At 45.3% G+C, this 23,628-nt stretch overlaps 1 protein-coding gene across 1 annotated transcript in view; it reads right to left on the bottom strand.

Annotated features, from left to right (window-relative positions):
* The window catches only part of LOC136644395 (putative lysosomal acid lipase/cholesteryl ester hydrolase), a 28,166-nt gene extending 16,590 nt beyond the window's left edge, over nt 1-11,576 (bottom strand). Inside the window, exons 1-3 of the mRNA XM_066620241.1 lie at nt 11,475-11,576; nt 5,420-5,537; nt 3,691-3,889 (exon numbers count right to left, since the gene is read on the bottom strand). Of these exons, the coding sequence (XP_066476338.1) occupies nt 3,691-3,889; nt 5,420-5,537; nt 11,475-11,576 (419 nt within the window). The remainder of the gene's footprint in view (nt 1-3,690; nt 3,890-5,419; nt 5,538-11,474) is intronic.
* Nucleotides 11,577-23,628: the final 12,052 nt, after the last annotated feature.

Genomic DNA, 23,628 nt, shown 5'->3' with positions numbered 1-23,628 from the left:
TCAAAAAAGACATAGTGTAAATGGAAAAGGTGCAAAAGAGAGCGACTAAGATGATTACGGGGCTGGGGCACCTTCCTTATGAGGAAAGGCTAGAAAAGAGGTGCCTGACGGGGGAAATGATTGAGACATACAAAATTATGCAGGGGATGGACAGAGTGGATAGGGACATGCTCTTTACACTCTCACATAACACCAGATCCAGGGGACATCCACTAAAATTGAATGTTGGGAGAGTTAAAACAGACAAAAGAAAATATTTCTTTACTCAGCATGTGGTTGGTCTGTGGAACTCCTTGCCACAGCATGTGGTGATGGCGTCTAGCCTGGATGCCTTTAAAAAGGGACTGGACAAGTTTCTGGAGGAAAAATCCATTGTTAAAGCTGCAGCCCTTTGGCTGGTAAAGAGTTGTATGGAACCTTGGATGAGCAGGCACACAAAACAGCATACACCAGCAGAGTTCTTTGAATGCATTAGTTATATTTCAGAGCAAGGGTTATCACAAGTAGAATAATCAGTAAACGTTCCTAGTCAGCACAATGAGCAGTCAGTCCATAAACAACAAATCCAAATCAGCTTTCCAAGATACACAGTCAAAGTTCATTCCATGGTCAGTAACAACATGTATATACTCACATCCAGCCTCCCAAGTTACTGGCAGCAGTTCAGTAGTCTCCTACTGCTGCACTGGAAGCTCAACAGACCGAACATTAAGTAGTTGGAGTGGCCAATCAGTATAGGCTATGCCACACCCAGGGTGAGGCAGTCACAGGTGTTTGCTGATCCTGCTGACTCCAGCAATCTGCACCTGTTCCTGAACCACCTTTTTGGCTGTGTTTCTGTCTTACCCAGAACATAGACCTGACATCCATTACGGGTTATAAGCCAAGATGTGTATGTGCAACCTCCTGATTTTATAAATGGGCTATGTCAGAATGCCAGATGCAAGGGAGGGCACCAGGATGATGTCTCTTGTTATCTGATGTGCTCCCTGGGGAATTTGGTGGGCCACTGTGAGATACAGGAAGCTGGACTAGATGGGCCTTTGGCCTGATCCAGTGAGGCTGTTCTTATGTTCTTACAACACCGCCTTGTCCATATTCGGCAAGAAGACCAAAAAGACGGCAGACTGGTTTGAAGCCCACTCTGAGGAGTTACAACCAGTCATTGAGGAAAAGAGGAGAGCTTAAGCAGCATACAAGGCCTGTCCCAGTGAGCACAACCTGCAGGTCCTCCGAGCTGCTCGCAGCAAAGTCCAGCAGACTGCCAGGAGATGTGCTAATGACTACTGGCTCCAGCTCTGATCCCAGATACAGATAGCAGCTGACACGGGCAACATCAAGGAGATGTATGATGGTATCAAGCAGACCCTAGGTCCAACACAGAAGAAAATTGCCCCGCTGAAGTCTGCCGCAGGCGAGGTCATCCAGGATTGGGTGCAGCAGATGGAATGCTGGGTACAGCACTACTCTGAGCTATATTCCCGAGAAAATGCAGTGACTGAAGAAGCGCTGAACAACATCAAGTGCCTGTCTGTGTTGGAGGAGCTTGACAGTGAACCAGCCCTAGCAGAACTTCACGTGGCCCTGGACTCCCTCCCTTTGGCAAGGCACCTGGGAAAGACAGCATCCCTGCTGAAGTCCTAAAGCACTGCAAAGAGGTCATCGCCACTGAGATGCATGAAATCCTCTGCCTCTGCTGGAGAGAAGGTGGAGTACCACAGGACATGAGGGATGCAAACATCATCACGCTGTACAAGAACAAAGGCGACAGGGGTGACTGCAACAACTACTGTGGCATCTCTCTCCTTAACATTGTAGGAAAGCTGTTTCCCGAGTTGCACTAAAGAGGCTCCAGGTACTTGCAGAGAGCATTTATCCAGAATCACAGTGTGGATTCCGAGCCAGCAGGTCCACCACTGATATGGTATTCTCCCTTAGACAACTGCAGGAGAAATGCAGGGAACAACGACAGCCACTCTTTATAGCCTTCATAGATCTCATGAAGGCTTTTGACCTGGTCAGCAGGGACAGCCTCTTCAAGATTCTCCCCAAGATTGGATGTCCACTCAGGCTCCTCAGCATCATCAGGTCTTTCCACAAGGACATGAAGGGCACTGTTGTCTTCGATGGCTCCACATCAGACCCCTTTGACATCCGAAGCGGAGTGAAGCAGGCTGTTTTCTTATGCTGATCTTGTTTGGGATTTTCTTCGCTGTCCTGCTGAAGCAGGCCTTTGGAACTGCAACAGAAGGCATCTATCTCTGGACCAGATCAGACGGAAAGCTCTTCAACCTCTCCAGACTGAGAGCAAAGTCCAGCTGAAATGTCTGCATGACTTCCTCTTTGCCGACGATGCAGCTGTCACTACCCACTCTGCCAAAGATCTCCAGCAGCCCATGATTCGTTTCAGCAAGGCCTGCCAAGATTTTGGACTGACTATCAGCCTGAAGAAAACACAGGTCATGGTTCAGGATGTGGACTCACCTCCCTGCATTACAATCTCTGCACATGAACTGGAGGTTGTACATGACTTTGTGTATCTTGGTTCAACTACCTCTGACACTCTTTCTCTCGATACAGAGCTAAACAAACGCATCAGTAAAGCAGCTACCACATTTTCCAGACTCACAAAGAGAGTCTGGTCCAACAAGAAGCTGACGGAACATACCAAGATCCAGGTCTACAGAGCTTGCATTCTGACTACACTTCTGTACTGCAGCGAGTCATGGACTCTTCGCTTACAACAGGAGAGGAAACTGAACGCTTTGCACATGCGCTGCCTCCAACGCATCCTCGGCATCACCTGGCAGGACAAAGTTCCAAACAACTCAGTCCTGGAATGAGCTGGAATCGCTAGCATGTACGCACTGCTGAAACAGTGATGCCTGCATTGGCTCGGTAATGTTGTAACAATGAATGATGGCCGGATCCCAAAGGATCTCCTCTATGGAGAACTCATGCAGCGAAAATGCCCTACAGGTAGACTACAGCTGCGATACAAAGACATCTGCAAGAGGGATCTGAAGGCCTTAGGAATGGACCTCAACAGGTGGTAAACCCTGGCCTCTGAGCAGCCCGCTTGGAGGCAGGCTGTGCAGCATGGCCTCTTCCAGTTTGAAGAGACACTTGGCCATCAGACTGAGGCAAAGAGGCAAAGAAGGAAGGCCCATCACCAGGGAGACAGTCCAGGGACAGACTGCACTTGCTCCCAGTGTGGAAGGGATTGCCATTCCCGAATCAGCCTTTTCAGCCACACTAGACGCTGTGCCAGAACCACCATTCAGAGCGCGATACCATAGTCTTTCGAGACTGAAGGTTGCCAACTAAGAAGAATGCTGGAATGGGTTTATCAGTAAGTATGGATAATAACAACTCAGGACTCACACTAGGTAGGCAATCAACGTTGTAAATCTTTTTCAAATGACTAACACGTTTGCCATTTTCTCTTTTTGTAATCAGTAAAGACGCACTTGACCTTCTTGGTGGCCACTTATTTGGAAGCTCTGAAAAGTTTTTGATTTGAAGTTCACTTTATGAAATGAGTCTCTATGTTTATGAAAACCTCACTGCAATGAGTTAATAGTTACTGGACTCAAGGAATAAAACTGCAGAGGGGTAGAAGGCAAAGGTGCCCCTTCATCAAAATTTATTTCCCATCTATTCAAACTGCGAACTGTTTCCTGGGCTTACCTGAAATTCCAAAATTGTTCCTGATCGATAGACAGATACTGGTTCCTTCTAGACCAGGTGGTCCCTCTGCAATTTAGAATCCAGACATCATAGCCAGCATCTGCTAGGAAAAATGCTGGACTGTTGCTGGGGAGATTTGCAATCAAGCACCTGCCCTCAGCCAGCACACTATGTACCAGTAATACAGCTGGCCGATGCCCTGGAAAAGAAACAGAAACTGTGGAATCTGAGGTTAGTCATTTTGCCTTGACAACAAGGTGGCACCTGGGAGGTGTATTCTGGACCTGGACATCTTCGGCAGCACAATCCTGAATTACCCCCACACCCCGCTGCCAATACAATGTGCTGCATCCTCTGTGGGGGCCAGTCATGGAAATATTGGAGGATCCCTTATCCTGGGGTAAGTGTCCATTCAGCCAATGGGTCACCTTGGATCTGCACCAGCTACATTGCTGGGGGAGGGGAATGATGATAGCAGCATAACCCCTTGCTGTCTACAACCACCTTGTGGATACAGACAGCACTGTTCACCATTCTTCTTCAGCCCCTCCCAAACAGTCCACTGTTCCTCTCACAACCGACGCGCATTCCACCCCCACTACCTGACAATGTTCCCAACAGGGACAGCATACTTGGGCAGGGAGACAACAGTGCCACTTCCTCTTGCAGCAGCACTCACAAAATGGCCACCACTGGCACACGACATGTGCCGTCACCAACCATTTCACAACAGAATGCTGCCATTAAATCTAAAAACCATACTAGACGTGCAGTTAATTGCATCATGTGACCCAATTTTGAGGGGGGGGGGTATTCTTATATATAAAGACTATCAGAATGCTCTGATAACTCTGAATGGGCCTTTCATTTGAGTGAACATAGATCATATACCCAGCTGCCCCAATAAAAAAAAAATCAAAGGAGTAGGGGAACCAACAGTGGTTCACAAGACTGCAATCCTTTTCTCACAGTTCTCTTTTGCGTGAAGAAACTTCTCTCAGTCACTCCCCTCCCCTCTCATTCAGCCAAAATGAAACCAAGACAGACAGACAGTCAGACAGACACACACACACACCTGCAGGCTGCCCTTTTTTCATTGGAAGCCAGCCATGATTGTAGCAAAACTGCTGGCTGCTTCCCTTTGTATTGTAATGTGTGCACACGTGCTGCTTAACTCATTGACTAGGCTCGAAAAGAAAGGAGTGCAGCAGAAAGGCAAGGCATTTTTTCTATTTACTTGCTTGGTCCTTGGGCTTTTTCTTTCTTGTTGGGTTCAGTGTGGCTCTGCCACTCCTGCCTCCCCTGACTACATCACTGCAGCACAAGCACAGCTAAGGCTAACTTCATGTATGCTCATGTGGTCCTGTAGTCATTCAGAATCTTACAGAGGGAAGAAACTGTCCTGTAGTTACTCTGATGACTGAATGGGTTTTTCATTTCCCTGAACACAAATTATATGCCAGGCTGCCCCAATAAGAGAATCACAGGAGGAGAAGGGGAACCCCCAGTGGTTCACAAACTGAAATCCTTTCCTCACAATTCTCTCTTGAATGAAAAAAGCCTCCCAATCACTCCTCTCATTCAATGCAAACACACATTCACACCCCTGCAGGCTGCGATGAAGAGAAGTGACACTGTAGCCATTCCTGCCCTGAAATAAGAGTAGATCAATCATATGAATAGTACACTCAAACAGTTGTACAAACACTCTCACCTCCTTCTAAAATACTTGTCTGTCCAGGACTGTGCACTCCATAAGGAATTCTGTTTACTTGTAGGTAGTAGCCATCGGCTGTCACGATTTGATACTCTTCACTGGGGTATCCCCAATAGTTAATAATTTCATTCTGCAGGAAAAAAAATGTCGATTCCAAAAGTATCCAGGAGTACTGCTAAGCAACTTGACTGGCCCAGAGTTCTCATATTTTTTTTATGAAGTATCATGAAATAGTAACAAGTTATCTATCAGAACTGTCTACTAGTACTAATGCATTTCCTCATGCCTTCTCTGTGCTAAACTGCAGTTAGTATCTGAACGAAGCATTAATGCCCTACAAAAACAGAATTCTTAAATTTGAGAGCATTGATACTGTAATGGAAGATCAGAAGATCATCAGGTGGATGATGTGGTGTTGACATGATTCCATGTTTTGACAGCTGTTTGACAGCTCTGGGAAGGGCAGGGCTGGCTCCACAGCTGTAATCAATCAAGGCCAGTGGAGACCTGGATGGACACCTGAGCTTCATTTGACCTTGATGGGACTTTGAATGGACATGGACTGAAGAGATGGCTCACCTGAGTCTATTTTGGACTGAACAAGGAGCCAAGGAAGTAGATCACAGCTGAGCTGCATTTGAACTTAATGGGACATACAAGGATAAAAGGCAGCTTCAGAAGGAGCAAAACTACCCAGACAGAGCTACTCTGACCCAGAGGGATATGCTACCTGATCCAGAGTTACCTGACCCATACCTATGAGAGAAGGGGATTGCCAGGACTCTGCTGAAGGACACAGAAGAGAGAACTGCCAGGACCCTGCTGGAGGAGACACTCTGCTGTAGAGGACACTGCTGGAGAGGAGAGACTCTACTGCAGAAGACTGAATTAGGAACACTGGACTGTGGTTTGGAGATTAGACCAGATTGGACTTGGACTGGAGACTTTAGACCTTTACCCACTGAGTTAAGTGGAGCTTTGGGGAGGGAAAGCCTCTGGACAAGAGGACTTGCAGGAGTGCCTGTGTTTGTAGCAATAAGTGCTTGTTAATTACTCAACTGATAAGGAGTTCTGTTCATTTCTTTGCACATTACAGCTGTTCTTGGATAAGAAGGGTGTTAATTAGCCAAAAGTGGGCATTAGAAGGGAGTTGGAATATTTGAACCAGACAGATACATTAATAAAATTTCTTACAGCCCAGTCTTAATAGGGCCTAACGTTGACAGTTCTCTCAATCCATCAGCATAAATTCTGGGCTTACCACTAGAACAGGGGTCAGCAACCTCAAACACTCAAAGAGCCGTTTGGACCCATTTTCCGGAGGAAAAAAACCTCTGGAGCCACAAAACCCTTTTGACATCTAAAATGAAGATAACACTGCATATAAAGTGTTTTCTTTTTTTTTACCTTTATGCTCTTGTAGGTCCCATTTTTATAATGTAGTCCCCTCTTGTAGCTTTTAGTTAGTTTTCTCATACATTCTTGTCCTGTGTTTTCAGATGCCTGGTCCTCTATGGTGTTTTGCCTGATTCCAAAGCCATTCTCTGTCTGGAGAATTATGCCCACTTTAAGCAAATTAGTTCCCCTTCTTTCCCACAACAAATGACCCTGGTTCTGCCCTGCAGTCCTGCTGGACCCCACCTCCAGGGTAGCTTGCCTGTTCAACCTGCAGAGGTCCTCTCTCCTGCCACCAGCCTCCCACCACTACAGCAGACCCTGGGTCATCAGCAGGTCTTGGACACAGCAGCCACACACCAAACTCATGTCTCCAGCAGTCCATTAGTCACAAAGTCAGTCAGAGTATCCAGGGCAGAGTCCAAAGTCAATAAGCCAAGTCACAGTCTAAGGTCAGATTCCAAAGTAAGTCAGTCAAATCAGAGTGTCAATGTCAATAAGCCAAGTCAGTCTCCTCTCCAACCTGCACTCCTTCTACAACCCACACCCCCTTCCTGCCTCAGGTGCTCCTTATATCCCTGAGGGCCCTATTGCCTTCAAGTGGCTGGAGCTGTGCAGCACACTTTGCTGGATGCCCAGGCCTTACCCTTAAAGGGGCCACTGCTGACACCACATCTACCTCCTCACCAGATCTTCCTCCATTCCAATAGATATGGCGGTTATGATGTCTGCTTATCTTACATGGATACTCCTCCCACCTTCCAGAGGCACCCTGCTGGAAGGAAAAAAAGGACACAGAAACCAGAGGTGGTGAAGAGAAGCCAGAGCTGGGGGGGAAAGTGGGGGGGGCAGCTTCTGCCCTGCCAGCCTGCCTGTCCTCCCTCCCTCAGGCTGCAACCCACTCCACACTATCCTGGGAGTAAGCCCCATTGACTACAATGGGACTTCTGAGCAGACAAGTTGGTTGGAGCTCTCAGGTTGCAGTCCTCTCCACACTTTCCTGGGAGGAAGCCTCACTGACTACTTGTGAGTAGACCTGCATAGGAGGGGTCTGAGGCTGCAGCCCTCCACACCTTCCTGGGAGGAAGCCCCACTGACTACAGCGGGGGTTACATGTGAACAGACCTGCACAGGAGGGGGCTGAGGCTACAGCCCTCCACACCTTCCTGGGAGTAGCCCAGGGACTACAGAGGGGCTTGCTTGTGAACAGACCTGCCAGGCGAGGGCTCCCACTCACCCATCCTTGTGCTTGGCCTTGAGCAGGCTCCAAGGCTGCCATCCCAGGCACCCTTTCCTGGGAGTAAGCCTCATCCGCTGTAATGGGGCTTACAACTGAGTAGAAACACACGGGAGCAGGCTCCAAGGCTGCCATCCCAGGCACCCTTTCCTGGGAGTAAGCTTCATCTGATGTAATGGGGCTTATTACTGAGCAGAGAAACAGGATGTCTTCTCTGTTGTGGAGGAAAAGCCTCTCCTTGCACTGAGTGGGGACCTGCAAGGGCTCGCAATGGCTGAGGAGGAGGGCATCCTGCTGGAGAGTTGGGAAAGGGAAAAACAGGGAGCTTAAGCCTGCAGAGCGGGCAAAATTGAAAAGGGAAACCAATGCGGGGCAGGTGGGGGTGAAGGGAAAGGAGGGCAGTGAGCTCAGGGGTGCCTCCTGTCCTAACACAGGTGCCTCCTGTCACCCCCTTTGCCACTATCACCCAAGGAGCCACAGCAGAAGCTGAAAGAGCTGCATGCGGCTCCAGAGCTATAGGTTGCCGACCCCTGCACTGGAAGGTCACTGTTTGGTGGGCCACAGCACCAAAACAAACAGATGGAAGCTACTTGTGGTTACAGTGGCCATTTGAACCTCTTTTGTCCCCCTTCACTCTTGGCAAATTGGTGGTATGCGGAAATCAGGGGAAGGTCATTGACAGATCAGGGTATGAAGCAGGCGGGGTAGACGTTGGGAGGAGGAGGTTGGGTGCTGGAGGAGAACAATCTTGGCAGTAGCTGCACAGATCCTAACTTCCTTCCAGGTCTGGACCTGCCTTCAGGAATCAGATGTACACCAGCAAAAGAGTTGATGTATGTCCGAGGAGACCCACTAGAGACCAGGCAGCCTATGGACAGGTAAGTAAACAGTTTTTTACTTACTTCTCCTGGGTTTCTGGTGCCCTCCAATCAGCCATAGTATGCAGCACATGCTCCGTCAGCATTACTACATGTGCTGTGCTGGTGGGGGATAGGATTGGGCCCCAAGTCAGTTTTACCTCTTTTAACATTAGTGTAACCTGAAGGCCATGAGCATTTATGCTGACTTCAAACCTGAGGATCTCCATCTCAGTTCCAATGCTCCCAAATGAGCTTCAGATCAAAAGTAAACATTTATCAAGTTAAAATTCAAGGTCAATTAAAAATGAGAACTACCTTTACATTTTGCCCACTCTCTGTGGCAGGCTTCTTCAGAAGTCAGTGTAACTCCACTGAGTAATGCCTCACTTCCTGAATAGCCTCAGGTCAGCTATTGGAGTTGGAATGGGCTAAAGTTATTTCCAAAGAAAGAGCCAAGTCAAAGGCCCAGTTTACATTTACAGCCACCAAAAGGAAGCCACTTGTCGAACAACCATCACCGTTTGATTGCTGAGAATAGCCATTGCCCTGCTAGGAGATGCTGGTCTTGTCCAGACCACAATAAACAACCAAAGGAAAAAAGGTCAACTATAGTGAAAGGCATACTGCCTAGTTCTGGGATCGGCAACCTGCCATTCTGGAGCCGCAAGCGGCTCTTTGAGCCTTCAGCTGCGGCTCTGTGCGGGGCCAACCCTTCCCGGGAGAGGGGCTCGCTCCTCCCGCGACGCAGCTGCCGCTCACCAGCCCAAGCATACAGGCTGCGGCTGCACCCCATAGGAGACGGCGCGAACGGCTGGCGGAGCAGCTCCTCCGCTGAGAGCGAGCCCCCGCCGCCACATGTTCCCGAGCCTGAGCCCGAGCACACGGGCTGCAGCTGCGCCCCATTGGAGAGGGCGCAAACGGCTGGCGGAGCAGCTCCTCCGTCGAGAGTGAGCCCCCACTGCCGCACGTTCCCTCCTGCCGGAGCCACAGCCCAAGCCTGTGCATGTCTCCTCAGAATAAGTCCCATTGAACACCCTGATGACCCCCCTTCCCACAAGCAGCCCTGACCCCAGGGAGCCAAGGCAAAAGCAAGCAATTGAGTGCAGCTGCTCTGTCCTCCTCCCAAGATCAGGGCACAATCCTGTGCATGTCTCCTCAGAAGTAAGTCCCATTGAACACCCTGATGACCCCCCTTCCCACAAGCAGCCCTGACCCCAGGGAGCCAAGGCAAAAGCAAGCAATTGAGTGCAGCTGCTCTGTCCTCCTCCCAAGATCAGGGCACAATCCTGTGCATGTCTCCTCAGAAGTAAGTCCCATTGAACACCCTGATGACCCCCCTTCCCACAAGCAGCCCTGACCCCAGGGAGCCAAGGCAAAAGCAAGCAATTGAGTGCAGCTGCTCTGTCCTCCTCCCAAGCTCAGGGCACAATCCTGTGCATGTCTCCTCAGAAGTAAGTCCCATTGAACACCCTGATGACCCCCCTTCCCACAAGCAGCCCTGACCCCAGGGAGCCAAGACAAAAGCAAGCAATTGAGTGCAGCTGCTCTCTCCCAAGCTCAGGGCACAATCCTGTGCGTGTCTCCTCAGAAGTAAGTCCCATTGTGCTTGCTCCCAGGAAAGTGTACACAGGATTACAGCCTTCAAACTCCCCACTCAGCATGCCCCCTCATTCACTCACACTCTCACTGCTCCATTTCCTTCACTTGGAAACTTGAAAGGGGTTTGGAGACCCCTGCACCAGATGGTATTCTGTATATGTTTGTATACTGTATGTGTAACATACTGTATATGTAGCACCAAAGCATATTTCATGGTTGTGAAGTAATCACTGTTAGTATACCTTTTATTTTATGCAGTTTTGAACTCTTAGCTTGTTTGTTCAGGAGCACTTTTGTGAACAGTGTTAAGTAGTACTAAGTGGTCTTGTTCAGAGGTAGTATTGTGTGGAAAGGCATTTACAGAAGTACAGAAGTAAATGACAGTAAAGAATGACAGTATCCTTCACAAGCAGTTCACCTGTGTGCAATCTAAAACTGTTGTTCTCCAACTGTGGGTCTGGACCTGATTTTTAGTGGGACCTCTAAGAGAGGAGTGTATTATATAACTGGGACCTATAAGAGGGGAGCGCAAACTATATATGGAGTGTTATCTTCATTTTAGATGTCAAAAGGGTTTTGTGGCTCCCAAGGTTTTCTTTTTTCCGGAAAACGGGTCCAAATGGCTCTTTGCATGCTTAAGGTTGCCGACCCCTGGCCTAGTTCATCTTTATGGTGAACCACTGCACAGGAATGGATGGACGTGAGAAACAAAACATATGGTCCATGCAGCTAAGCCCCCTGTCTATGGTACCACTGATGAATTCAAGCTCTGTGAGTTATCCAGATCCTGGAATGTGGAAGGAAGCTTGAGTCAAACACTTTATGAATGATGTGTCCCTTTGGAATAACCTGAGCAGGGATGAAGCTCCTTCTGAGAAACATCCTGAAAATTGGTTAGAATGAAAAGCATGAGATTCTCCCATGATAGCACAATGTACTACCAGTATTTCAAAACTCATCTGAATAAGTAACTTACAATATTCATAAATCCTTGAGGATTCAGGTGTCTCTTTCTTATTAATTCCTCCATATTTGCAGACTGTGGGATCCAGCATGCGAACACCATAAACAGCCACATTGTAGACCTGTATAGGATAATATCAGTAATTTCAGTATTTATAGTGTCTAGCCTCTGAAAATATCTGTTTAGAGAATCAAAGAAAGGTTTGAAAGCTGAGAGGGACTGCAGAGAGAAGCCTGATTTGTCCATTGCCTTCCTTGCAGGCATGTAAGCCTCTGCCAGGGATTCCGCTGGTATATTTACTACCTGCCTTGCTGCCCCCCCCCCCCGTCTCCTTGCCTGAGCTTGGCAGTGACATTGGTAGTACTCCCCAAGCTGGTGGTGCTGGGCAGTAGCATAGCAGGAGGGGGATCACAGCACTAAGTTTTTGCAGGCGCCTAAACATGCCATACAAGCAGCCCATCCTCCTTCCCTTTGGAGCCATTCCAGGTGGTGAGAGCAAAATAGAGGAGCAAGCCTTGTTCCATTTTGCAAATGCTGCTGCAACCTTGGTCCAATTTGCAAATGCTTGGCAGAGATCTGTTTTCTAAAACACAAGGATGTCATCCTCGTTTCCATGTGAAACAAAGTCCCAGAGATGGAAATTAAGGAGCTAGGAGATGTCACTTATTACTTGGGTATGCAAGTGGACAGAGAGTAAGATGGAAGTTTTCTTTTCATTCAGAAAACAAAGATTTTGGACTTGTTGGCGTCAATAAGACTCAAAGATGCACACCCAACAGCTACACCAATGGAGACCAACTTTCTTAAACAAAAGGATGAAAGTGAACCTCTCCCAAACAATACACAATACAGAGAAGCAATAGGCCGGTTGCTTTGCCTGTCCAACACAACCAGGTCAGACATTGCTACTGCTGTAGGGATTTTGAGCAGAAAAACTAATTCTCCCACAAAATGGGACTGGCTTGGACTTAAAAGGGTTGCAAGCTACCTGAAAGGCACCCAAGACTTCAGACTGAAGTTGCCAGCCAGTGTGGAGCCTAAATTAGTAGTCCACACTGACTCAGATTGGAGAGAAGACAGAGCTGAATGAAAGTCAACCAGTGGACATGTGGCTCTGTATGGGGGTGGAGTAATAAACTGGGCAAGCAGGAAACAAACCTCTCTTTCTTCTACAGAGGCCGAGTACATATCTGCATCAGAAACATGCAGAGAAGTAATGTGGCTTTGCCAGTTGTTAAGTGATTTGGGCATAGATGAACAAAAGCCAATCCAAGTGTTTGAAGACAACCAGAGTTGTATCAGATTGGCACAATCAGAAAGCCAAAATGCACACACAAAGCACATAGATATCAGAAATCACTTTCTGCATGATATGATCAAGAAAGGACTTGTCAGGATGGACTACTGTCCAACCCAAGAAATGATAGCAGGCATCCCGACTAAGCCACTAGCAAGAGATAAATTCCAGAGTCTACGAGAAAGTATGAATCTGCTAGACTCGTGCATCCAGAGTTGAGAAGGGGTGCTGGAGTTCGTGCAACTCTGTCTGCTGTCCAGAGGGGGCAGGATGCTGTCCAGAAGGGGTCAAGCTATGGCCCAGTGAAGCTGACCTTTCTACCTGTGTGATCCTTGTGGGGTGTAGCCCTAACCCTTAGTCCTTCCCTTCTCCTCTGAGCACTTCCTCTTGTCCTCTGACCACCGACCTGTTAAGATGGCGCACACCAGGGGTCTGATGCCCAGGCCAACTTGAGCACAAGGCATGCAGGGCGACGCAGCTCCAGGGCCTTGCTATCTCTAAGTAATAGCTGAACCTCTGATCCTAATAAGATGCTGTAAATACACACTCAATGGAACTGTAAGTTAATAACTTCTTTTTTGTAACTTTAACAAGCCATTGCCTCTTTGTCTTTTTTTATTGATTAGCAGTCAGCCAGGTGAGGGAGGTTCCCTTGGGTGATACCCAAAGGGGGGGTCCACTACTTAAGCTACTCTGCTTTCCCCCCTAAGAGGAAACTATTTTTAATTTCCTCCAGCAGGGAGGAGGCATTTCGGGGAGGCAGGAGGCAGGGAGAGGGTAGGTGGAGACACGCCAGGTGAGGGAGGGAGCAGGGAGGGATAGAGGCGGGACCTGTGGAGCTTCGCTCCACCGAGTCCAAAGCCTCTGTGTTGGGCTCACTACCCGACAGGAAGGCACTTGATTCACTGCCAACCTTTGGGTTGGTGGTGAATCGAGTAGCTCCATTGCAGGGCTACTGCGCTTCCCCGGGGCATGGAGACAAAAGTCCCCTTCTGCCGAGGTGTTGCCAGCAGCTGCCTTGGGTGTGCAGGATGTGGCGTCAGCCATTTTCAGCACCGCCACAGTTGCGCACCCCGGGCAGCTCAGGATTGGGCTGCTGCCTGCTTCTTCTTCTCCTGTGGCTATTAAAACTATAGACTCTCCCATTCGAGGTTTGGATAAACGCAGGTTTTGTTAACAGCTTTTGGAGCACCTTCACAATCTCTATAATTCTGACAGCAGTCTGAGCAATTGTTGCAATTTTGCCAATGGGAAGGGTCTGAAGGCCTCCATTCACTCCCCTGCAATTTTCTTTTTAATTTTTCCTTTTTCTAATGTATCAACTGGATTGGGCTATATTTTTCTAGTGGGGGTAGGTTCCATCATTTATTATTCTATTGTAATTTATGTAAAATGTTTGATTTTATGGAATGTAAAGGGCTTCAAGATTCTAGCAAACATTAAAAAGGTTTCTATAACTTGGAAGTCTTAATGCTGAAATAGTTTACTTGCAAGAAACCCTCTTAATGGCAGCTGATAAGAGTTATCTATTTAAAGACTGGATTGATGACACTTATACATATGTTAAGGCTGCAGTTTTCAAACTCTCCAGGAGTTTGAAAAGTGCAGTAAGTCTTTGCGGGGGTGGGGGAAGGCAGTGGGGGCAGGGGAAAGGCAATGAAGCAATCCCCAGGATTGGTTTTGCTGACGTGGAGCGTGAACACTCTATTTTCACTTTGAACCAGCTGGGGAGCCCAGCAGGCGCTCGCGCAGGGCTCCCCGCTCCCCCAGGATGATGCTGCAGGGACTGGTGAGTACATCCCAGTCCCTGCTGCCTCCCTGAGTGGCATGATCCTGGGGATCGTGTTGGTACCTCCTCCCTGCCTCCTCCCTGCCCCCAACCTTTAAGGGGGCAGAGGCCAGGGCCTTCAGTCTCATGTTGAAATCACCAGGTAGAATCAGCCTGTCGGCACGCTTCACAGATGAGAGTAGGGCATCGAGATCTTCATAAAACTTGTCCTATACTTCATCCGGATTCATCATTGTGGGTGTGTAGGCACTGATCAGTGTGGCTTGCTTTCTTCCTAGTAGTAGGAGATGCAGTGTCATAAGTCGGTTGTTCACACCCTTGGGAAGACTGGCAATTTTGTGGACAAGATAATTCTTGACCGCAAAGCCAACTCCAGATGCATGACCTTCCTCACTGCTACATCCACACCAGAAGAATGTGTAACCGCCTCCTGTTTCTGTAAGCTGACTTCGTTGGCTAGACGAGTTTCACACAGGGCCGCAATATCAATGTTAAATCTTGCAAGCTCTCTAGCGACCAGGGCTGTTCTTCTTTCTGGTCACTCTGCTGAGGGGTTCTCTTGAAGCATGTGAACATTCCATGTGCCAATAGTGAGTGGTGTCATCTTGCGTTTGGAAGTTTTGTTGTTCGACTGCATGAAATGGAATCCCCTCCAGCCATGGTAAGCTGGTCAGGGTTCTGTGAAGCAAACAATGTTTAGGGCACCTTTTCTAGCCCCTTCCTCTGCTGCGGAGGTGAGCAGTGCAGTCCTAAAGAGGGCTGCTCAGTCACTCAGGTAGACGCTGAATCCAGCTGTTGCTTCGGTCAGCAAGATGACCATTAGACCTGAGCCACCTGTGCAGGTCCACGGCTACAGCTCCCAGTATATTCACACCTACTGCTTCATTGCTCACCCATTGCCACAGGACTTTAAAATTTATAAAAGTTGGGGGGGATGTCAAGACTTGCGCGTGAATTGGATTACAGTGAGGGAGATGTGAGCATAGTCAGCCTCACTCTCTCTTCCCAGATTCCATCTTACTCCAATGGCAGGTCAAAAGTCGAGGTGGCTGGAGATGGGCTGGGCACCGTGGTTGACCAGGGCGTCTTCGTGTCTTGCCATGCTCTTAGCATACCACATCGCTTGCAGAAACCGCCTTCATGACCATTGGTCCTATTCTAGTAGGACTCATCTGCTCAATCCGCCGAAGTCTGTCTTCACATGCTCGGGATAGACAAATCCCTAACTCACCAAAGGTCAATGACCCGACGGTTACCCTCAACCTGGTTTGGCCAGCCTGTCAAAGCTGTTGGTGGGGTGTGGCCGCTGCACATGCTACAGCTACTGGGAACCACAGGTGAAAGCTGAGTGACAGGTGGGGACCAAAGGTGGACAAGCTGCCCAGAAAGGACACAACATGCCCCTACACCAGAGGTTCTTCCCTCCTTGCACACCCCATACACCCCAGGGTTCAGATAGACAATACCTCATGCACGCGCACACACACAAAATGAAACAGGAACATTTTGAGTCCTCACTAAAAAGCCATGAGGGAGGGAGTAGTCCTTAGTTTCCCATGTTCAAATTCCATCGTTGTGCTGTGTAACTATGGTGAGGCAGATGATGTGGTCTTGTATAGAGATATAATTCTTCTAAGAAGAGGTTATTCGCTGTATTAATTTTGTATTATATCAAACATTGATATTTGAGGTGATGTCATTTTCAACTGTCTAACTGATGGAAGTTATCTATAGAATAGTGGAAATTGACTCTTCGTGCCCTTATAACAAAGGCAAAGATATTGTTGTTGTTGTTGTTGTTATGAACAAAAAAGAAAATGAAATAACTAATGGCTCCCTGTCCCAAAAGAGCTCACAATCTAAAAAGATGCAAAAGAACACCAGCAGACAGCCACTAGAAAAGACACTGCTGGGGTGAGGCGGGCCAGTTTACTCTCCCCCTGCTAAAAAGAGGAGCACCCATTTGAAGAAAGTGCCTCTAACCGTTAGCATATGTGCCCCCCACCACTATTCTTCTAAGGACTGAAGACCTTTTGACTTTATGAACATTTGAACATATGGCCTATAGAAGGCAATTACTGATAGACATGTGTTGTGGACATTTGGCAGCTTTCTTGAAGTTTTATATATAGATAGCTTATTAATATTTTAAGATTTTTGGTAGGTTTTGTTGTCTGCATGTCTTTTATTCATAGTATTATGTCATTTCCCTTTTATTTCTTTTTTCTTTTTTTATTTTGCTGTTTTCATTTTCATTCACAATGAAAGGAGGCTGAAAAAACAATGTTGCTTTTATAAATTTTTTTTAACCATTATGGTATAACATGCTATTTCACTTCCAGATTCAAACCAAATGAGATCCATAGGCATCGAGACCTTGCAGATTGTAAGGTTTTTCATAAGGAATAATTTACTCATAGTTCATAGTTGCTTACCGTAGTAAGCAACCTTACCGTATCCAGACCCAAGGCCTTGCGTTTGACACCCCTGCTCTAGGCCATTTACAAAATGACAGAGCCCTGTGGCATCCCATTCAATCTCTCTCTTATATGGAGCCATTTATTAGCACTTGTTGGGAAAGGTTGCTCAACCAGCTGTGAACACACCTGCCAGTGGCACCATCTAGCCCAAATGTACGATTTTGCTTAGTAGGATACGGGACAATGCTTTGCTGAAATCTAGGTACACTATGTCCTCAGCATTGACACGGTCTACCAGACTGGCCACTCTAACAAAGAGGGATATGTGATTCCTTTAAATAGACCACGATGAACTTTAAAGATGATAACCTGAATCTTGAACTGGGCCCTGAAATGAACCAGCAGCCAGAACAGCTGGTCCAAGACTGTGTGATACACTCCAAGCACCTCACATCCATCAAGGACCTGGCTGCTACATTTTGTACCAGCTGAAGTTTCTAAACTAACTTCAATGACAGCCCAATAGAAAGTGCATTAGAGTAGTTTAGTCTGGACATGTTCAGAACATGGATAATTGAAGCGTGGCCTGATTTCACAGTGGGCTGCAACTGATGGAATAAGCATCAGCAAAACTGTTAAAAGATGCTCCTGGACACATCCGTCAATCTGTCAACTTCAGATCAGGATCACCTTAAAGATCTATATTTACATTTTCAGGAGGAGGGCAGCCTCATCAAGTGCCTCTTGTTGCCCTCCATCAAAACTGACATTTCCAACAAAAAATGTCACTGTTTTGTGGGTCATTCCTTATCAAATCATCACACTGTTTTGGACTGACCTTCTTAGATTTTTATGAAATCTGGATGCTTATTTATCCTATGGTGAAATACAAAAATACCAATTTTTAGCAGTGTTTTTTATGTGAGATTTTATAGCTATGTAAATTTTCACTTTATTAAAAAAATGACATGCTAGAGATTTTTTAATGAGCTGCAAATCAGATAGCAGTTGAGACATAGAGTTAGGTTTTATCTCATTTTAAAGCACATTTAATGAGCTTTCATATGATATACAACACAATTTGTTTGGTGAATTAAATTTTTAAAAATTAAATTTAATTAAAAAAATTAACTATTTGCTATGAATTCCTGGGTGACATTGGGGATAGGAGGAACCTACTATAGACCAGGATGATGCTACAGGTGCTCAAAAGTTTGCCTGCAGCCCAGAAAACACAGTGGTTTCACGACACTAAGATAAACAAAAATATTTTTAACATTCCCCTTTACTTTCCCTATCTTTTCAAAGGGTGTCCCCAGTATCCTCAGATCCCTGACATCCGCATGTGTTCCAGAACAGAATCCCTGTGGATACCAGGGCACTCCTGTGTTGCCATACTGGTGGAATAGACCAAATGAAAACCAGTTAACATGCAACCTAAATCCAAATAAGTCAAAGCTGTTAAAAAAGTATTCCAAAAGAAAACTAAATATTATCTATTTAAATTAAGAGATGAATCACGGAAAAGCCTTCTTTCTTAACTTGCCTCTCTTCTCCAGCAGAGTTTGGATCTCTGATGCTGCAAATTCTTCAGTAGAATAACCTGTTGCTAATAAAGTACATTCAGTTTTGAATCATATAAATATGCACCAACGATATAATTACAGAATATTAGACCTCTGTAGTTATGGACCAGTAATATTACAACTACCTTTGGCACCTGCCTGATTGGAGGGGAAAGGGTGGGATATATATCTAAAAGAAAACTATAATTATTATGATGATCATGTTGCTCCTCCTGAAACTGAGAACATTACACTGCAACTGAAGTGTGTGTTTGATACAAAGATAAGGCAAACTGGGTTCAAGTTAATGCCAAGCTTTGATGCTGTGGGAACTGTTTGACAGTTCAGAAAAAGTAGCTACCTGGGAATTTTTTTGGTGCAGATTTCCTTCCCATTGCTACTTGTTGTCTTTTTATTTTTATTTTTTTTTAAACTTCTGTTGCTACCTACATTGAGTTTGGCCATAAGGCAGGAAATAAATGTTTTCAAACAAATTTTAAAACTGATGTAGGTTTTGGTTAATAGAACTGCATGGTTGAAGTTGTTTAAGTGCTTGAATTTAGACTTTCTTTCATCTGATTAATGGGTATACTGGCTTTGTTTTGTTTTTGACTCTAATTAGCTTGCTCTTGCATGTTGATTTGTCTTTGGCTTGTTTTAAGCAAATGAAAAGGATCAGCCTGCTACTCCTTCTCCTATAGCTGTCTCTCACTGAGATTTGGATCAACTCCTTGCTCTTTTTTCAGATCAACTCCTCAATCACAATTTTGTCAGTAGTCTGAGCAACTATTGCAGCTTTGCCAATGGGAAGGACTTTGAAGGATTGATTCATCAGGTACAGAACTCTGTTAACAGTCTGACATCTAATGTTTCAGTGATGGATAATAAGGTAGCTGGTTTACAGGACTGAGTAAAGGAGGAGGAGGTTACTATGATCATCACTCATAACGTTTTATTCACTAGAATTTCACAGCTGTTACTTATAGCTCATTCTTGTAATCTGTGGATTTTTGATATAGCAGAAGTAGAAATTAAACAGAAAAAGTTGGGGAAGTTGTTTGATTTCATGGAATAATTATAACATGAGATCTTACAAATCGCATCTGATTTTCAGTTATCAATTAACAAGCTCATCTCCTAAATCTTCTCATTGCACATTCAACTTGGCGCTTCTTCAAGCCCATGTGTTAGAAATCATCTTTTACAGCTGGCATGACAGAAGCAGGACTTGTATTGGGGGCCTGATAAGTCTTGTGTCATGATTTTTCCAAATTACCAAATTACCAAAATACCAAATTGCAACACAGCCTTTCCAGTTTATGAAAGCAGGTCAACTCATGAAAAGCTTGAATTAATGTAAGTTTTCCTGCCATTTTTTGCATCCATGTCCAACAACTAATTAAAAAGTCCCATAATCCAGCAACAGTAAAAGGTTTTCTGAGTGCATTATAGCAAGAAGTATCTTCACCTACTACTCATTTTCAACCACAGATTTCTTTGTGCAATCCCAGTGCAACTAACCAACCATGCCATGTTTTAGCAACATTTTCAGGGAAGCTCCAGAATGGGGAAAATCCTTGCAGAAAAAATTCATGTGTTGACTGATTTGTAAAAAAAGGTAAAAATACTTATTTGTGTTTTTTTCTGTAGGGTAATCCAGAGGATGAGAAGCAACGTCAAGACGCTTACAGAACTTTACGTAATATCTTGGGGGTTCTTCTGCTAGACAGACATAAGAATCTGACATCACAAACACGCCAAAGAATCACAAAAAGTGTGCTGAGAGCAAACCTGTACGCCATTGTGAAGTACTGTGTGAGCAAGCATTTGGAGGATTCATGTGAAGGATGCAGTATTCGTGCCCCTGCCCAGGAGGCTCATGAATGTTTTGATTGGACTCATGAATTTATTAGAGAGAAATTGTGTAGGATTATGAAAAAATTAAATATTGGCTGCATTGTTCATACAAGCTTGTGTATAGCATTTTCGCTGGGGTGTCTGGAAATTAAGCAAGATTTCCCAGAATACCTGATGGGCATGCTGGAGCAATTACAAAATGATTCTGAACCCCACAAAAAAATTGATAAGCTTATCAGATTTGAAGATCGTGTTTTTTTGTTTTCTGTTGAAAGAGTAGTCAGGGCAAAGCCATTTTTGTTTTACCTGTGCTGAGGGGGTTGCTTATTAATGATATATGTGACTGTATGGAAATAACGCGTTTGTTTAGCTCGGTATCGAGAGAAAGAGTGTCGGAGATCGTTGAGCCAAGGTACACAAAGTCATGGACAACCTCCAGTTCATGCGCAGAGATTGTAATGCTGGGAGGTGAGTCCACATCCTGAACCATGACCTGTGTTTTCTTTAAGCTGATCGTCAGTCCAAACAAACGCGTTGGTAAAGCAGCTACCATGTTTTCCAGACTCACAAAGAGAGTCTGGTCCAACAAGAAGCTGACGGAACATACCAAGATCTAGGTCTACAGAGCTTGAGTCCTGAGTACACTTCTGTACTGCAGCGAGTCATGGACTCTCCGCTCACAACAGGAGAGGAAACTGAACGCTTTCCACATGCGCTGCCTCTGACGCATTCTCGGCATCACCTGGCAGGACAAAGTTCCAAACAACACAGTCCTGGAACGTGCTGGAATCCCTAGCATGTATGCACTGCTGAAACAGAGATGCCTGCATTGGCTCGGTCATGTCGTGAGAATGGATGATGGGCGGATCCCAAAGGATCTCCTCTATGGAGAACTCGTGCAAGGAAAGCGCCCTACAGGTAGACCACAGCTGCGATACAAGGACATCTGCAAGAGGGATCTGAAGGCCTTCGGAATGGACCTCAACAAGTGGGAAACCCTGGCCTCTGAGCGGCCTGCTTGGAGGCAGGCTGTGCAGCATGGCCTTTCCCAGTTTGAAAAGACACTTGGCCAACAGTCTGAGGCAAAGAGGCAAAGAAGGAAGGCCCATAGCCAGGGAGACAGACCAGGGACAGACTGCACTTGCTCCTGGTGTGGAAGGGATTGTCACTCCCGGATTGGCCTTTTCAGCCACACTAGACGCTGTGCCAGAACCACCTTTCAGAGCGCGATACCATAGTCTTTTGAGACTGAAGGTTGCCAATATATATATAATGGAAATAAAATCAGATATAATTAAATATTTACAGGACTTGCGTGTTAGTGAAAAGAACATACTGGTTGTTGCTTTCAATAAATTTTGCTATGCATTATTTCATGTGAATTTAGAAGTATTTTAATACTTAGTACAGAGAAGATAAGGGGAATGTGAAATAAAAAATATCCATGGGAGATTCAGAAGTTTTGAACATTCATGTGAGGGGATGCTTATTAATGTTATATGTGACTGTAGGGAAATATAATCAGATATAATCAAATTTTTACAGAACTTGTGTGTTAGTGAAAAGAACATACTGTTTGTTGCTTTCACTGAATTTTGTTATGCATTATTTCATCTGAATTTAGAAGTGTTTTAATACTTAGTACAAAGAAGACAAGGGGAATGTGAAATAAAAAAGATCCATGGGAGATGCAGAAGTTTTTAACGCTCCTGAACTAATTAAGTTTCAGGGGTGAATAAACAAAGAAACCGATCCACAACCGGTTAATCGATCAATCAGTGACATAAGAATTGTTTTTGATCAGTTACAGGATATTTTTTTCAAGATGTGAAAATAAGTATCATCAGGGCCTTTTTTTTAAACATTCCTGAATTAATTAAGTTTCAGGGGTGAAAAAAACAAAGAAATTGATCCACAACCGGTTAATCGATCAATAAGTGACATGGGAATTGTTTTTGATCAGTTACAGGATATTTTTTCCAGATGTGAAAACAAGTATCATGAGAGCCTTTTTAAAAAACACTCTTGAACTAATTAAGTTTCAGGGGTGAAAAACAAAGAAACTTCCCATTATTTGTTTGTGCATGGCCTGGGAATAGACATTGAATGATAGGCCAGGTATGGGGGTGCAGAGATTTTCCCAATAAAAGTGGGACACACCTCTGTCAGAATACTGAAGATCAACTATAGAAAGAAGCCTACATTTTGGTGAGTAAAACTTCTCTCTCTCTCTCTCTCTCTCTCTCTCTCTCTCTCTCTCTCTCTCAGGCTGTGTGTCTGTGTATATGTGTCTGTGTATCTAAGCCTGTCAGCTGTTGCATAAAAAAAGTTTTTTTAGCCCTGTCAGACTAATTGCTGATTTATTCGGGGGGGGGGGGGGCTGGCTTCTTACTTTTTTGGTTTGATTATTTTGAGTACTAGTACTAAACTACTCTGTGTGTGTGTGTGTGCCTGTGTATTTAAGTCTGTCAGTTGCTGCATTAAAAAGTTTTTTAGCCCTGTCAGAATATTTGCTGTTTTATTCGGGGGGGGGGGGGGAGAGCAGGCTTCTCACTTTTTTGGTTTGATTATTTTGAGTAAAAAACTATTCTCTCTCTCTCTCTCTCTCTCTCTCTCTCTTTCTCTCTCTCTCTCTCTGTGTGTGTGTGTGTGTGTGTGTGTGTGTGTGTGTTTAAGTCTGTCAGCTGTTGCATTAAAAAAAAAGTTTTTAACCCTGTCAGACTAAAAAAAAAAATGCTGTTTTATTCAGGGGACTGGCTTGTCACTTTTTGGTTTGATTATTTTGAGTAAAACTTCTTTCCGTGTATGTAAGCCTGTCAATTGAAGGGTCACTGTAAAAAAGTAAGCAGGCAGAAGATTTTTGTTACTGTTGTTCCCCCCAAAATACAGAGCAATAGCATCTGGAAGAGTTTTCAAACAAATTTAAGCTCTGTGCCACTGGCTGAAAACATCTATCCTAGGATAGTTGTTTTCAGCCAGTGGCACAGAGCTTAAATTTGTTTGAAATCTCTTCCAGATGCTATTGCTCTGTTTTTTTGGGGGGAAGGGGGGAAATGTTCCTTTCCACCCCAGCCTGCTGTTTGTCTCCTTCTGCATACGTGTTTATATTCTAATACATTTTAGGGTTTATTTTTCTGTATTAAATGCTTTGAAAACTACTTTTGGTTGAAAAAAGTGAAATATAAATATTCTTAATAATAATAAAGTAATTATCACTATGTGTTTTCCACAGCTATCT

This window comes from Tiliqua scincoides, chromosome 3, assembly GCF_035046505.1.
Source record: "Tiliqua scincoides isolate rTilSci1 chromosome 3, rTilSci1.hap2, whole genome shotgun sequence".
NCBI classification, from domain to species: Eukaryota; Metazoa; Chordata; class Lepidosauria; order Squamata; family Scincidae; genus Tiliqua; species Tiliqua scincoides.
The sequence above is the reverse complement of the archived record's forward strand: the minus strand, read 5'-3'. Positions and strand labels throughout refer to the sequence as shown.